General features: G+C 41.4%; 1 protein-coding gene across 5 annotated transcripts; it reads left to right on the forward strand.

Moving 5' to 3' along the window:
* Window positions 1–2542: 2542 nt before the first annotated feature.
* Window positions 2543–9499, forward strand: mul1.L (mitochondrial E3 ubiquitin protein ligase 1 L homeolog). Of its 5 annotated transcripts, none has more exons than XM_018224428.2 (5): window positions 2543–2875; window positions 3736–3857; window positions 6082–6169; window positions 6404–6524; window positions 8705–9499. In XM_018224428.2, the coding sequence occupies exons 2-5, from the start codon at window positions 3738–3740 to the stop codon at window positions 9435–9437; spliced, it is 1062 nt and encodes a 353-aa protein (XP_018079917.1). In that variant the 5' UTR covers window positions 2543–2875; window positions 3736–3737; the 3' UTR covers window positions 9438–9499.
* The last annotated feature ends 8057 nt before the right edge of the window (window positions 9500–17556 follow it).

The following is a 17556-nucleotide window of genomic DNA, read 5'->3' on the forward strand; positions in this document are numbered from 1 at the left end:
CCACTTTATGTTAACTTTTAGTATGTTATAGAATGGCTAATTCTAAGCAACTTTACGATTCCCCTTAATTCTTTCTTTTTTATAGTTTTTTAATTATTTGCCTTCTTCTTCTGACTCTTTCCAGATTTCAAATGGGGGGTCACTGACCCCATCTAAAAAACAAATTCTCTGTAAGGCTACAAATGTATTGTTATTGTTACTTTTTATTTCTCATCTTTCTATTCAGGCCTCTCCTATTCATATTCCAGTCAAATCAGGGTATGGTTGCTAGGGGAATTTGGACCCTAGCAACCAGATGGCTGAAATTACAAACTGGAGAGCTGCTGAATAAAAAGCTAAATAACTCAAAAGCCACAAATAATAAAAAAATAAAACCAATTGCAAATTGTCTCAGAATATCCCTCTCTACATCATACTAACAGTTAATTTAAAGGTGTACAACCCAGTTAATGAGTCAGTTGTAGAACACACGCCCATGATGCTGCTGCCAAAACCAAACACATTTTAATGACACCCAGGTGCCGGGAAGTTGCTATATTTATCAGCTGCGCACTGTTTCTATGGTAACCAAAGTAATGAAATTTGAAGTCACATCAGTAACTTCAGAAAGTTGCCATGGAGACAGTTGCAGCAGCAGCAGGAGTGATACGTACATATCACTGATATTTATTGCTCTGCTGCCCATTCCCACGTACAGTCACCGTCAGCTCTGTGTCACACCTGCGTAGCCCTTTAAAGGGGTTTCACCTTAATGTTAACTTTTAGTATGTTATAGAATGATTAACTCTAAGCAACTTTTCAACTGGCCTTCATTTTCTCTTTTTTTATTGTTTTTAAATAATTATTTTGACTTGTTTCAGTTTTCAAATGGGGGTCACTGACCCCATCTTAAAAAACAAATGTTCTGGAAGGCTACACATGCATGGTTACTAGGGTAATTTGGACCCTAGCAACCAGATGGCTGAAATTGCAAACTGGAGAGCTGCTGAGTAAAAAGCTAAATAACTCAAAAACCACAAATAATAAAAAAAAATGAAACTTAATTGCAAATTGTCTCAGAATATAGTTTATATAAATTATAGTTTTATGGGATCTCTCTGTACAGACTATGAGCAAACTTAGGGGACTGTTCCTGCTTAATTGTGTTAATACAGGGGATACCTATGCTGCCATAGTTTTATGGGATCTCTCTGTACAGACTGTGAGCAAACTTAGGGGCTGTTCCTGCTGAATTGTGCTTAGTACAGGGAATACCTATGCTGTCATAGTTTTATGGGATCTCTCTGTACAGACTATGAGCAAACTTAGGGACTGTTCCTGCTGAATTGTGCTTAGTACAGGGGATACCTATGCTGTCATAGTTTTATGGGATCTCTCTGTACAGACTGTGAGCAAACTTAGGGGCTGTTCCTGCTGAATTGTGCTTAGTACAGGGAATACCTATGCTGCCATAGTTTTATGGGATCTCTCTGTACAGACTATGAGCAAACTTAGGGACTGTTCCTGCTGAATTGTGCTTAGTACAGGGAATACCTATGCTGCCATAGTTTTATGGGATCTCTCTGTACAGACTATGAGCAAACTTAGGGGACTGTTCCTGCTGAATTGTGCTTAGTACAGGGAATACCTATGCTGCCATAGTTTTATGGGATCTCTCTGTACAGACTATGAGCAAACTTAGGGGCTGTTCCTGCTGAATTGTGCTTAGTACAGGGGAATACCTATTCTGTCATAGTTTTATCGGATCTCTCTGTACAGACTATGAGCAAACTTAGGGGGCTGTTCCTGCTGAATTATGCTTAGTACAGGGAATACCTATTCTGTCATAGTTTTATGGGATCTCTCTGTACAGACTTTGAGCAAACTTAGGGACTGTTCCTGCTGAATTGTGCTTAGTACAGGGAATACCTATGCTGCCATAGTTTTATGGGATTTCTCTGTACAGACTATGAGCAAACTTAGGGGACTGTTCCTGCTGAATTATGCTTAGTACAGGGAATAGCTATGCTGCCATAGACTATGAGCAAACTTAAGATGGCCATAGATGTTGAGATTTTTAAAAGATCAGATCCTCGTCGTGAGACCACGATTTTCTCAGAACGATCGTATGAATTGACCATCAACTAAAAAGACCAATTTGCCAGGAAAACAAAGGGGAGCTGCTTGGCCCTGCAGACATAGATACATTGCACTGGGACCGACACAGATTTTTTAACCTGGCCAATCAATTTCCTGACAGTTGTCGGGCGAAAAATCGTAAGATGTACGATTGTTCGTATCCAACTGACTGCACGATAATTTTCAAAGGATTGGTCGGACTTCGCTAAAATCGGTCGTTCGGCAAGAAGAATCGTCGCGTCTATGGGGAGCTTTAGGCAGACAGTGATCTCTTTACATTTCTGGGAACAGTTGGGACCCAATCCTTTCTGCTGTGATTCCAGCCCTGTGTATGTTCCTGATTGGCTACATGGTGCTACCCTTCCAATGTTCCAGTGATGTGATTGGCTGCTGCTGGTTTCAGTTCTGTGAATAATTAGGCTTGGCTTCGTTTACCAAAGAATGTACAAGTATAACCCTGATGCTGCTAGGGGAGGGGCTGCTGGGAAATGTCATGAAGGTCAATCAGTCAAGTTAAAGGGGAAGTGTTATGTTCCTGACGTCATTGTGGGAAATCCCTTGTATTCCATACAGAAGCTGCAGAGTCAGAGCCTAGCGGGGCGCTCTTGTGTTACTGCCTGTGGAAAAGACTCGCTTGTCAGGGTAAGTGGAGGAAAGCGGGACTGGCGGTGACAAAACGATCACTATTGGGCTGCAGAACCCCAGAAACTAAGGGTTTAATCCATTCCCCGAACTAATAAAACATTGGGACCTTCAGGTAAGCAGCTGGGCGGATTCTATTTCACTTTCAAAGGAAGAGCGAGAAATCTGCCATGAAGTAACATGGCCGCTGCGCCTCACTGACACGCCCCCACACGTACTAGCACTGCTGACTGCGGCTGCGCGTCTTAAGAGAACCCGGAAGTTCGTGTTTTCTTTGGTATTGTGCCGAGTTGGCTCTTGGGTAAGGGAACCCCAGGTTCTGTAAGTTGGGGGCGGGCGGCAGTCATTTAATAATAATAATAATTATAACTAAAAGTTCAGCGCTGGAATGTGCCTCGGGGTATAAATGTCTGTCACCGACTTCTGCCCATTTATTTCTCTGGGAGTTGTAGTGGGACAGGAGGGGAGTATTTACTGGATGTTGTTTTGTTGGCTGTTTGGCCACGCCTCCTCTGCAATGTATTCTGGGATATGTCACTGCTGGGGGAGTTCCTGGAGAATTAAAGGGGAACTGAACTCAAACCTGGTTTTTGGCTTAGTGTAAAGAAATGTCATTCTAAGCAGCTGCCCTTTGTTTATTTGATCCTAATGTTCTCTGCTTCTGACTCCTGAAACAATGGAGCACAAGCCAATCCCCCCTACAGGTCTGTGGTTGATTTGGGAGTCGGAAGCAGCAGTGCAGAGAATATACACAGACAGATACTGAGGGGTGACCACCAGTGAGGCTACTGGGGCACAGCTGAGGGTTACAGGGGCTGATTCTGGGAGGCAACACCTGGCACTGCATCAGTTCTGGAACTACAAGTCCCAGCATGCCCCCTGACTTCATGTTGGATTATAGGAATAAGGGGAGAATGTTTTCGCTTTTTTTCTGCCAGCTTTTATCTCCTATTCATTGTTTTTTTTTTCCTATAGAAATGGAGAATGGGGGGCGCCCGTCAGTCGGACAGGTTATCCTGCTCACCACCAGTTCAGCCATCACCGCGCTTTTCTATTCCATTTACCGCCATAAATACCGATCCGTCCAGACTCTGAAGGTTAGAGACACGCCCCCTTCCCTTATCTGCCTCCCCCTAATCCTCCCTCCCAACTGCCACCGAATGGTATGAGTCCTGTTGGCATTTGCAATGTTAAACGGAAAGGGTTTGTTCACCTTTAAATGAAATGTTAGTATGATGTAGAGAGGGATATTCTGAGACAATTTGCAATTGGTTTTCATTTTTTATTATTTGTGGTTTTTCAGTTATTTAGCTTTTTATTCAGCAGCTCTCCAGTTTGTAATTTCAGCCAACTGGTTGCTATGGTCCAAATTACCCTAGCAACCATGCATTGATTTGAATAAGCGACTGGAATATGAATAGGAGAGGCCTGAATAGAAAGAGGAGTAATAAAAAGTAGCAATAACAATAAATGTGTAGCCTTACAACATTTTTGTTTCCTGATGGGGTCAGTGACCCCCATTTCAAAGCTGGAAAGAGTCAAGTAAAAGGCAAATAATTGAATTACTATAAAAAATAAATAATGAAGACCAATTGAAAAGTTGCTTAGAAATTACCATTCTATAACATACTAAAAGTTACCATAAAGGAGAACTAAAGCCTAACTAAAGAAGTAGCTAGAAATGTTGTACATGATATATCTAGTATAGGTAAATCTAAAAACAACTGGACTTGCTGAGTAATCAAAGTTGTTTTTAGATTTACCTATACTAGATATACCATGACCTGGATGAATGAAAATCTTCATAGTCATGTTGTACATGAAATTTTGTGCTTCTGTACCAGCCCAAGGCAACCACAGCCCTTTAGCAGTAAAGATCTGTGTCTCCAAAGATGCCCCAGTAGCTCCCCATCTTCTTTTCTACTGATTCACATGCTCTGTGCTGCTGTCACTTACTGAGCTTAGGGAGCCACTCACAATATACAGTACACATAGAATAGAAATGTCACAATATAAGGCTGATTAGTAATTAATACACATAATTACTACATGGCAGCACAGAAACCAGTGCAATTAGCATCAGAATTGAATAATCAGCAAACCTGTAGCATCAGCTTATATTACAGCCAGGGAAGCTCATTTTCTGCTGGATAATTAGTGACGAGCCCTAAGCTTAGCTTCTCAACAGCCAATCAGAGCCCACTGAGCATGTGAGTGTCACAGACACTTTCCAAGATGGTGACCCCCTGTGACAAGTTTGAAGTCCTGGATCATTGCTGCTATTGACAAGCTCAAACTTTAGCCTCGTGCAATAATTCAATGAATAAAATATGGCTTTTTTAGCCATATTAATTTTTAGGGTTTAGTTCTCCTTTAAGTTAGCCTGAAGTCCGTGCCGATCGCTTTACAGCTTGGAGACTTGGGACAAGTCTACCCCCCGACACATGCCAACAGTGTTTCCCCTCCTCACCGTAACCCCTTTTAGGGCAAATGATATATAGAACCTTGTTGTTGCATGTAACCGTCATGCCCTACTGTCAGTTTAACCCATTCACTGCCATATATTGTTAAAATGTGTCACATGGGATGTAAACCCAGCCATAACACAGTCCCACAGCGCCCCCTGGTTTCTAGTTGATGAAAACCGCAATTTTAGAAAATTCACCAATGAGAATTCTACTTCATTATAAAAGCAAAAGAACAGACCAATGAGAATGCTGATTCCCAGCCCCATGTCAGGCATCTTGCTGTTATGTTACATATAGAGAGAATTATTTATTTCTTCATTATATGACACTGGAATGAGACATGGGGATAAAGGACAGACGTGTTCAGTGCTGGGAAACTGGGCTTAAAGCTTCCAACTCCAGTTGCAGAACAGGAACATGGAGTCAGATTGATACACATCAGATGGGATTCTCATTGGAGGGTTTTTTGCATTTTAAAGCAGTCATTGGCTGTGGTGATTTGGGAAAAAGTTTTACTGTGCAATATTGCTTTAAGAATGCAACCCTGATGTTGCAGGACTACAGCTCCCAGCATGCCTCAACCTTCATTATATGTTACATTATTCTGGGATTTGTAGTCCAGCAACAACTGAGTAAAGTTTGGTTGAGAAGTGCAGCAGGGGTTACTTCCTGTTTAACCCTCGGAGGTCTGAGTGTCAGTGCCAGGAAATGTACATTTCTATGATTCCTGCAAATCAAATATGGACCCAGGCTTTTATCGGCCCATATAGGTTCAGCTTTAGTTTGCTACATAAATTCTCCAAATTCTCACCAATTAGCTGCCAATTTTATATTGAAATTCTTTCCATTGTAGGAAGCCAAGAAGTTCTGCCTGACTGATGATCTCCCCGCGGTTCTGTCGGACCTTCCCGGGAAATGCGTCCCCTACGCAGTTATAGAAGGTGGGAAACCTGAAGGACAAGGCTGTGATCCTTTTTGGGAAGGTTTAAATCCAGGAAGTTGGTCTTTGAGACCCAGAGGCTGCTGGGATTTGTAGTCCTGAACAGCTGGGAACTGCCATGGCAATTACAGAGGTCCATGCAAACATTAGGCTCATCAACAATTCCCAGAATCCTCAGTTCCTGGTGGGATGCTGGGAGTTCTAAATCATTAACCCCTTATATTCTTTGCTGCAGGGGCTGTGACTTCAGTGAAGGAAGTTCTAAACAGTCAGTATGTGGAAAACTGCAAGGGGGTGATCCAAAGGCTGTCGCTGAAAGAGCACAAGATGGTGTGGAACAGAACCACCCACCTCTGGTGAGTATAACTCCCTGTATCCCTGAACCCACGCAGCTAGCACTCAGTCGAACATCGCTGCTGCTAGAGAGAACTCTTTGGGGAAGGAATTTAGAAGAACACTGCAGTTGGTCTTTATATTTGCTTCTGTTCAGCCTAGAATGATAAAGGTCCTCTGGTTGCTAGGGCCAGTGTCCCTGGCAACAGGGAAACCAGGGTTCTTCACCTTTAAATGAACTGTTAGTATGATATAGAGAGGGATATTCTGAGACATTTTGCAATTGGTTTTCATTTTTTATTATGTGTGTTTTTTTAATTATTTAGCTTTTTATTCAGCAGCTCTCCAGTTTGCAATTTCAGCCATCTGGTTGCTAGGGTCCAAATTCCCCTAGCAACTATGCATTGATTTACACAAGAGACTGGAATATGAATAGGAGAGGCCTGAATAGAAAGAGGAGTAATAAAAAGTAACAATACATTTGTAGCCTTACAGAGCATTTGTTTTTTAGATGGGGTCAGTGACCCCCGTTTGAAAGCTGGAAAGAGTCAGAAGAAGAAGAAAGTGCATAACTAAAAAACTATACGAAATAAAAAATGAAGCCCAATTGAAAAGTTGATTAGAATTGGCCAATTTATAACAAACTAAAGATTAACTTAAAGGGCACCTATCACAGCCAAAATCAAACACATATTAATAATCTGACCAGTACAAGCTAAACACGTTTAATCAAACTACATATATAGTTTTTTGAAAAAAACTGCAGGTTTTAAAAAAATCCCTTACTTTGTCAAATGGGTTCTTTCACTGAGGGAGGCCATACTGAGACTATAACAGAGACTCTAATATGCAAATTTCAGGAGCATGCTCAGATTGTAACACTGCTTTGAGTATTCTACCCAGAATGCCTTGTTTAAGTAAACTCCTCCACTAGAAGTATCAGGAGATTTCCCTATCTTGTCCCCTGCTGGTAAAGTCATTATGCAAATGAAGGGCACACAGTAACTTCCAGCAGGGGGCAGCACTACTGAACAGCAGCTAACACACAGGTTTGGCTGATTTGAAAATAGCTTAGAAGGGTTGATAAGCAACAAGGAATTTCAACTGAGCATGTGCGAGATTTCAGAGCTACAGTTGGCTGGGAAGATATAGGTAGGAGGAGCCAGTGAAATCCAAGATGGCTGCCTCAGCTAGAACTGCAGGGGAGATAGGGGAGATCTTGCAGAAGGAATAGTGAGCTGATCATTTACATTATACAAACAATTCTAACTGTTTTAAAAATTGGATTTCTTGAACTTTCACATAGTGTATTTACTTAGTAAATGATTTTGGTCATGATTGGTGCCCTTTAAAGGGGTGGTTCACCTTCCAACACTTTTGGGAAGGTTTGAATGCAGAGAAATAAAGACTTTTTCATTTGCTTTCCATTTTTTATTTTTTACTGTTTTTTTCCATATCTAAGTGTAAAGTTGAATGTCCCTGTCTCTGAGTCTGGCAGCTCAGTAATTCAGGTTAGAGTCCTGCAGCGAGTCGGGTTGTGGGTCTCATCTAAATATCTTATCTAATGTGATATTGTCTATATTTTACTCCTATTTTACAAAACATGTTCCTGTCCCCGCCCACTTGTGATGATGTCACTTCCGGTTTGCAGCACCGTCACTTCCTGTTCGAAGGAGGTCAGCAGGTTGCGGATAAGGCAGTTGCGGGTCCGGGTCGGGTAGCGGATCGAAGTGGGAAAATATGAGGGTTCGGGTCGGGTCCGGGTCGGGTCCGGGTCTTAGAAATTGGTTTCGCACAGGACTTTACCTCAGGTGCAGTTTCTGAACTGTTACAATTTTACAACATTGAGTTGATCCATTTCTCAGCAGCATCTCTGGATTATCAGTAACTATTGTATCAAGTCTAACAGCTGCCTGTAATGAAACCCAGGGATTCTGCTCAGCAGGGACAAACATAAGAAATGGATCAACTAAATGTATCAGTTTAGAACAGTTTACAGGGTCGGCGACCCCCCATCCCCAGAGCTGCTTTAGAAGGTGAAAAATGACACTTTCAATATTAGAAAAAAGTTGACAAATAGAAAGTAATTGGAAAAAGTCTTTATTTCTGGTGAATTGTCTGAAACCAACTGAACTGAAAAAAAGTGTTGGAAGGTGAACCTTCCCTTTAAGGCTGATATCATGAGCTTATTAATCTCATTCAGGAACGACCATGAGAAAATCATCCACCAGAGGAGCAACACCGTCCCCTTTGACCTGGCACCGGAAAATCCCGAGGAGTCGGGGGTGTCGGTGAGGGTTCTCCGGCCTTTGGAAGCCGTGGATCTGGGCCTGGAGACCATTTATGAAAAGTTCCACCCGGCGGTCCAGTCTTTCTCCAATATACTTGGCCATTACATGACCGGAGAGCGGCCCAAGGGGGTGCAGGAGACGGAGGAGATGCTGAAAATCGGGGCGACGATCACGGGTGTCGGGGAGTTGGTTCTGGACAACAAGACCATCAAGCTGCAGCCGCCCAAGGACGGGATGTTGTTCTACCTCAGCTCCATGGATTACGAGGGACTCCTGGAGAAACAAGAGGTGCAGATGCGCTGGTGGAGGATCCTCAGCATCGTGTTTGGGGTGGCCTCCTGCATCACCCTCTTTTTTATCCTCAGACGCAAGTACCGACACTACAAGGAGAAGCAGCACCTCAAGAACCTGCAAAGAGAGTTTGAGGAGTCAAGGGCCCGACAGAGGGTCCAGCAGGAGCCACAGAACAAGGAGGAAGTACAAAACCCCTGCTCCATCTGTCTCAGCACCGAAAAGTCTTGCGTCTTCCTGGAGTGCGGCCATGTTTGTTCCTGCATCAGCTGCTACCAGGCGCTCCCCAGCCCCAAAAAATGCCCCATATGTAGAAATTTCATTGACCGCATTGTTCCTCTTTATAACAGCTAAGGGGCCCCCCAAATTTCTGTCTGTGACCTCACGTGGTGTGTGCACTCTAAAATCACCAAAAATACCAAAGAAATGATCTGGAAACAGGGAATATGCAGTGAATGGGCACAGCACCCTCTACTGGTGGGAAGCTTGGACTGCGGATTCAGATGAAGTCGATGAAGAACTTAAAGGGATACTGTCATGGGAAAAAACTGTTTTTTTCAAAACACATCAGTTAATAGTGCTGCTCCAGCAGAATTCTGCACTGAAATCCAGTGCAAACTGTTTTTTTTATATTTAATGGGACTACACATATTGTCAGTTTCTCAGCTGCCCCCAGTCATGTGACTTGTGCTCTGATAAACTTTAGTCTCTCTTTACTGCTGTACTACAAGTTGGAGTGATATCACCCCTCCCCCCAGCAGTCTAACAACAAAACAATGGGAAGGTAACCAGATAGCAGCTCCCTTACATTGAGTAGGAGAAACAACAGGCTGCCAGAAAGCAGTTCCATCCTAAAGTGCTGGCTCTTTCTGAAATCACATGACCAGGCAAAATGAGCTGAGATGCACCTACACACCAATATTACAACTAAATACACTTGTTGGTTCAGGAATGACATTTTATATTGTACAGTGAATTATTTGCAGTGTAAACAGTGTCATTTAGAAATAAAAACTACATCATAAAAACATGACAGAATCCCTTTAAAGAGGTTGTTCAGCTTTAAATGAACTGTTAGTATGAAGTAGAGAGTGAAATTCTGAGACAATTTGCAATTGGTTTTCATTTTTTTTTATCTGTGGTTGTTGAGTTATTTAGCTTTTTATTCAGCAGCTCTCCAGTTTGTAATTTCAGCGGTCTGGTTGCTAGAGTTCCAATTCCCCTAGCAACCATGCACTGATTTGAATAAGAGACTGGAATATGTATAAGAGAGACCTGAATAGAAAGATGAGGAATAAAAAGTAGCAATAACAATACATTTGTAGCCTTACAGAGCATTTTTTTTTAGATAGGGTCAGTGACCCCCATTTGAAAGCTGGAAAGAGTCAGAAGGCAATTAATGCAAAAACTATAAAAAAAATAAATAATGAAGACCAATTAAAAAGGTGCCCAGAATTGGCAATTTTATAACATCTGAAGGTGACCCACCCTTTAATGGTCCCACCAGCAAAATCTAAAGGCAAAGCTAAACCTCTTCAGCCTTTCCTCCAATCACAGGATTCAGCTGCTGTAGCCTCTATAAAGGGTCTATAAATTATGTACATGTGGGCAAATTAGAGGTCGGTTTCATTGGTTACATCCATGGTTGCCATTGGTTACTGCAACGGAGCAGTTGGGTTGTTGTGGATCTATAGCTTCTCATGTCTGACCCTGTAAATTAACAGTCCAGTGTCTTTAGGGTGCGGGGAGTTGCAGTCCTTTCAATTTATGTTGGTGCCCAAACATTCAACTGTAACAATACAGATCTAGATATAAATATTTCTCATATAAAGATTGAAATAAATCTATTTTTGAAACAGTTTTCAGAACATTCACGGAATTTGCTTCTTTTGTAACCTGGGATTTTTCTAAATAATGCAATCGTTCCCTTGCACGTTGGTTGGTAAGATGGGCGCTGACCCTAGCAACCAAGCGTCGGATCAATCAACTTATTTTGGAGGCTGATCATAGGCAAAGGGGAGATGTCCTTGTGTTAAATAAACGATGCAAATAGTGTCAAACTGGGAATCTCACTGACTCAAGATTAAAGATTCTGTATGGGGGTTGAACTTCCCCTTTAAATAATGACCTGGGAAATAGAAGCCTTGCAATATAGAATGGAGTTACCAGGGAGGGACAGGATACACAAGAAGACTTCACCCTAAACTAATATTTTAGTATTCATCTGGCTGGATGGGGACACCGAATCATCAGAAGCTGATTGGATAAAGGTTCCCTATAAATCTGGGTGATACTTGCTCTTTCCATAACAAAATGTATATTTGCCGATATATGTGCAGTACATAAAGCTGTGAGTGTAACCCTCACATAGGGACAAGCAGTAAGAAATGTTTTGGTTGTCCTGACACCTAGTGGTCATTTTTTTTTTATTGCTGGAGGGGCTGCAGTCTGGAAATCCCTGGCTTCAGATTCCAAGAGATCCCATAAAACTATGGCAGCATAGGTATTCCCTGTACTAAGCACAATTCAGCAGGAACAGTCCCCTAAGTTTGTTCATAGTCTGTACAGAGAGATCCCATAAAACTATGGCAGCATAGGTATTCCCTTGTACTAAGCACAATTCAGCAGGAACAGCCCCCTAAGTTTGCTCATAGTCTGTACAGAGAGATCCCATAAAACTATGACAGCATAGGTATTCCTCTGTACTAAGCACAATTCAGCAGGAACAGTCCCCTAAGTTTGCTCATAGTCTGTACTGAGAGATCCCATAAAACTATGGAAGCATAGGTATTCCCTTGTACTAAGCACAATTCAGCAGGAACAGTCCCTAAATTTGCTCATAGTCTGTACTGAGAGATCCCATAAAACTATTGCAGCATAGGTATTCCCTGTACTAAGCACAATTCAGCAGGAACAGTCCCCTAAGTTTGCTCATAGTCTGTACAGAGAGATCCCATAAAACTATGGCAGCATAGGTATCCCCTGTACTAAGCACAATTCAGCAGGAACAGCCCCCTAAGTTTGCTCATAGTCTGTACAGAGAGATCCCATAAAACTATGGCAGCATAGGTATTCCCTTGTACTAAGCACAATTCAGCAGGAACAGTCCCCTAAGTTTGCTCATAGTCTGTACAGAGAGATCCCATAAAACTATGACAGCATAGGTATTCCTCTGTACTAAGCACAATTCAGCAGGAACAGTCCCCTAAGTTTGCTCATAGTCTGTACTGAGAGATCCCATAAAACTATGGCAGCATAGGTATTCCCTTGTACTAAGCACAATTCAGCAGGAACAGTCCCTAAATTTGCTCATAGTCTGTACTGAGAGATCCCATAAAACTATTGCAGCATAGGTGTTCCCTGTAACATAGTAAGTAAGGTTGAAAAAAGACACACGTCCATCAAGTTCAACCTTTTTTTTTTTTATCTGCCTAACTGCCAGTAGATCCAGAGGAAGGCAAAAAAACCATTTGAAGCCTCTCCAATTTGCCTCAGAGGGGAAAATTCCTTCCTGACTCCAAGATGCAATGGGACCAGTCCCTGAATCAACTTGTACTATGAGCTATCTCCCATATCCCTGTATTCCCTCACTTGCTAAACACCATCCAACCCCTTCTTATACCTATCTAATGTATCAGCCTGTACCCCTGATTCACTTCCCAGCTCTCCCTGTAACACCCCTTTCCCTCCTCTAATCTCATTGGCTCCCTCCTGTCTGCTGGGAGGAGCTACTGGTGAATAAAGCATCCGACCCTTCCTTGTACCTATCTAATGTATCAGCCTGTACCCCTGATTCAGGGAGACAATTCCACATCTTCACAGCTCTCACTGTAACAAACCCCTTCCCAATATTTAGCTGGAACCTCTTTTCTTCTAATCGGAATGGGTGACCTTGTGTCAGCTGGAAAGAGCTACTGGTAAATAAACCATTAGAGAGATTATTATATGATCCCCTTATATATTTATACATAGTTATCATATCACCCCTTAAGCGCCTCTTCTCCAGCGTGAACATCCCCAATTTGGCCAGTCTTTCCTCATAGCTAAGATTTTCCCTTTACCAGCTTAGTTGCCCTTCTCTGTCCCCTCTCTAATACAATAATGTCCTGTTTGAGTGATGGAGACCAAAACTGTAGGGCATATTCTAGATGGGGCCTTACCAGTGCTCTATACAGTGGGACCCCCTCCTCCCGTGACTCTCTGCCCCATTTAATACAAGTCAAGACCTTATTTGCCCTTGATGCTGCTGACTGGCATTGCTTGCTACAGACAAGTTTATTATCTACAAGGACTCCAAGCTCCGTCTCCATTATGGATTTGCCTAGTGCAGTCCCATTAAGGGTATAAGTGGATATTGTTACATCCCAGGTGCAGGACTTTACATTTATCAACATTGAATCTCATTTGCCACTTAGCTGCCCAGATTGCCAGTTAGTCAAGATCCTGTTGCAAGTGCCACATCCTGGATGGAATTAATTGGGCTGATAGTTTTGTGTCATCAGTGATACATTACTTACAATACCCTCCCCTAAGTCATTAATGAACAAGTTAAATAAAAGTGGCCCCAATACTGAGCCCTGAGGGACCCCACTAAGAACCTTACTCCAAGTAGAGAATGTCCCATTAACAACCACCCTCTGTACCCGATCCTGTAGCCAGTTTCCTATCCATGTGCAAATGACTTCATTAAGCCCAACAGACCTTAGTTTAGAAAGCAGTCGTTTGTGGGGCACAGTATCAAACGCTTTGGCAAAATCCAAATAGATCTACTGCCCCCCCCCCCACTGTCCAGAATCTTACTTACCTCATCATAAAATGCAATCAAATTAGTCTGACATGACCTATCCTTCATAAAGCCATGCTGATTGCTGCTCATAATGCCATTGACTAGGACAAAATTTTGAATGTGATCCCTTAACAAGCCTTCAAATAATTTGCCCACCACAGATGTCAGACTTACTGGCCTATAATTGCCAGGCTGAGATCATAATCCCTTTTTAAATATTGGAATGACATCAGCTTTTCTCCAATCCATAGGCACCATACCAGATGAAAGGGAATCTGAGTAAATCAGAAATAGGGGCTGGTCTAAAACTGAACTAAGGTCTCTTAGAACCCAGGGGTGTATGCCATCAGGCCCTGGAGCCTTGTTTACATTAATTTGTATTAAAGCTTTATGAATCATATCTTGAGTCAGCCACTGACTAGATTGAGCTGAACCATTCGTGCAGTTATTAAGTGAGCCTGGGAACCCAGACTCCTCTATTGTATACACTGAAGAAAAGAACTGATTTAACACATTTGCCTTTTCTGTATCTGTTACAACCATACTGGTACCATTATTTAATGGAGCAACACTCTCAACCTGCATCTTTTTACTATTAATAGATTTAAAAGATTAGTTTTAGCCTCAGCTGCAATGCACTCTTTGTTTCTTAGCCTTCCGGATTGCTGATTTACAACATTTATTACAGTGTTTATATTCATTAAATGCAGCTTCTGTCCCAACAGATTTGTAGTTATTAAATGCCTTTCTCTTCTTTCCCATTAACATCTTTACCTCTGTATTAAGCCACACAGGATGATTATTAGAGCTTCTATGTTTAGTCCTTAAGGGAATAAATTGAGAACAGTAATGATTTAATATCATTTTAAAGGACAACCATTTCTGTTCTGTGTTTTTAGCTGAAAACCTAATGCCCCAATACTCTGTAGCGCAGCACTCAAGGCACTAAAATTAGCTTTTCCAAAATTCATGGTTTTTGTTGCCCCAGTATATTTTTGTTTTTTGCACCAGACATTAAATGATATAACATTATGGTCACTATTACCCAGGGGTTCAATGACTTGCACATTTGCTATAAGTTCTGGCTCATTTGAGATCACTAAATCAAGAATAGCATTTTATCTGGTTGGCTCCTCAACAACCTGAGCCATAAAATTGTCATGTAATAAGTTTATAAACTTGTTCCCATTAACTGATCTGGCAGTACCGTTGCTCCAGTCAATATCTGGGTAATTAAAATCCCCCATTATCATTACTTTACCCAAACCAGCAGCCTTTTCTATTTGCATCAGGAGCTTCACCTCCTCCTCGTCACTTACATTAGGGGGTCTATAGCGACTCCTACAATTTATTTGCTGGACTCTTTACAATTGGTGAAGAACTCCACCCATACGACTTCTGCCCCCTCATTTTCTAACATAACCTCCTCCTTTATATGAGCTTTTAAAGTGGACCTGTCCAATTTCTATTTTTTATTAAAGCATTCATAGCTGTTGTGAACTCATTTAAAAATCTCAGCTGTCAATCAAATATTGTCTGCCCCTCCTCTATGCCAGTGGCATAGAGGCGGGGCAGACAATTACTTTCACTTTCCATTCAGCACTTCCTTAATGTCACTGCTCTCCCCACATTCCCCCGTTCTCTTCACTATTTAATTGTGTAACCAGGACATGGGGATGGACATCAGGTCCCCCATTCTGGTGTATAAACAAGATTCTGAGATGATACAAGACTTGTCTTAATAACAGTGTCCCACAAAATGGCTCCTGTCTGCTTGTTATAATTATGAATTCCCAGACTGAAGGAAACAAGATTCAAATAATTTATATAGTGTAATTAAAGTTCATTTTGCTTGACTAATGTGATAAAATAGGATAGATAGGATTTTGAATATTTTTTTTGGGTGACAGGTCCCCTTTAAATCCTGCCTAACATACAGACATACCCCTCCTCCTTTTCTATTGCCTCTATTGTACTAAGCACAATTCAGCAGGAACAGTCCCCTAAGTTTGCTCATAGTCTGTACAGAGAGATCCCATAAAACTATGGCAGCATAGGTATTCCCTGTACTAAGCACAATTCAGCAGGAACAGTCCCTAAGTTTGCTCATAGTCTATACAGAGAGATCCCATAAAACTATGGCAGCATAGGTATTCCCTGTACTAAGCACAATTCAGCAGGAACAGTCCCCTAAGTTTGCTCATAGTCTATACAGAGAGATCCCATAAAACTATGGCAGCATAGGTATTCCCTGTACTAAGCACAATTCAGCAGGAACAGTCCCTAAGTTTGCTCATAGTCTATACAGAGAGATCCCATAAAACTATGGCAGCATAGGTATTCCCTGTACTAAGCACAATTCAGCAGGAACAGTCCCCTAAATTTGCTCATAGTCTGTACAGAGAGATCCCATAAAACTATGGCAGCATAGGTATTCCCTGTACTAAGCACAATTCAGCAGGAACAGTCCCCTAAGTTTGCTCATAGTCTGTACAGAGAGATCCCATAAAACTATGGCAGCATAGGTATTCCCTGTACTAAGCACAATTCAGCAGGAACAGTCCCTAAGTTTGCTCATAGTCTGTACAGAGAGATCCCATAAAACTATGGCAGCATAGGTATTCCCTGTACTAAGCACAATTCAGCAGGAACAGTCCCCTAAGTTTGCTCATAGTCTGTACAGAGAGATTCCATAAAACTATGGCAGCATAGGTATTCCTCTGTACTAAGCACAATTCAGCAGGAACAGTCCCTAAGTTTGCTCATAGTCTGTACAGAGAGATCCCATAAAACTATGGCAGCATAGGTCTTCCCTGTACTAAGCACAATTCAGCAGGAACAGTCCCCTAAGTTTGCTCATAGTCTGTACAGAGAGATCCCATAAAACTATGGCAGCATAGGTATTCCCTGTACTAAGCACAATTCAGCAGGAACAGTCCCTAAGTTTGCTCATAGTCTGTACAGAGAGATCCCATAAAACTATGGCAACATAGGTATTCCCTGTACTAAGCACAATTCAGCAGGAACAGTCCCCTGAGCAGAATCTGGTTTTATACACAGATTCAAATAATATATTGTAACTGACAGTGTCACTTTCCATGCTTTTCCATATATATATATATATACACACACAAAACAATCCTGGGCTTTGGTGCTCCATTAAGAACTCCCGGAGGTGTCTGGGCCTGAGTGCAGCTGTACTGGGTGCACTATACAATATACAGTATACACTATACAATATACACTATACAATATACACTATACAATATACAGTATACACTATACACTATACACTATACAATATACACTATACAATATACACTATACAATATACAGTATACACTATACACTATACACTATACAATATACACTATACACTATACAATATACACTATACAATATACACTATACAATATACAGTATACACTATACACTATACACTATACAATATACACTATACAATATACACTATACAATATACAGTATACACTATACACTATACACTATACAATATACACTATACACTATACACTATACAATATACACTATACAATATACACTATACAATATACAGTATACACTATACACTATACACTATACAATATACACTATACAATATACACTATACAATATACAGTATACACTATACAATATACACTATACACTATACAGTATACACTATACACT

This window comes from Xenopus laevis, chromosome 7L, assembly GCF_017654675.1.
Source record: "Xenopus laevis strain J_2021 chromosome 7L, Xenopus_laevis_v10.1, whole genome shotgun sequence".
NCBI classification, from domain to species: Eukaryota; Metazoa; Chordata; class Amphibia; order Anura; family Pipidae; genus Xenopus; species Xenopus laevis.

Excerpts from the sequence above, each read along its gene's own strand:
- mul1.L (XM_041568450.1), top strand. The coding sequence starts at position 3,437 with ATGGAGCACAAGCCAATCCCCCCTACAG. Across the intron at positions 6,170-6,403 it reads CCCCTACGCAGTTATAGAAG|GGGCTGTGACTTCAGTGAAG; the intron begins GTGGGAAACCTG and ends TCTTTGCTGCAG. Across the intron at positions 6,525-8,704 it reads AACAGAACCACCCACCTCTG|GAACGACCATGAGAAAATCA; the intron begins GTGAGTATAACT and ends AATCTCATTCAG.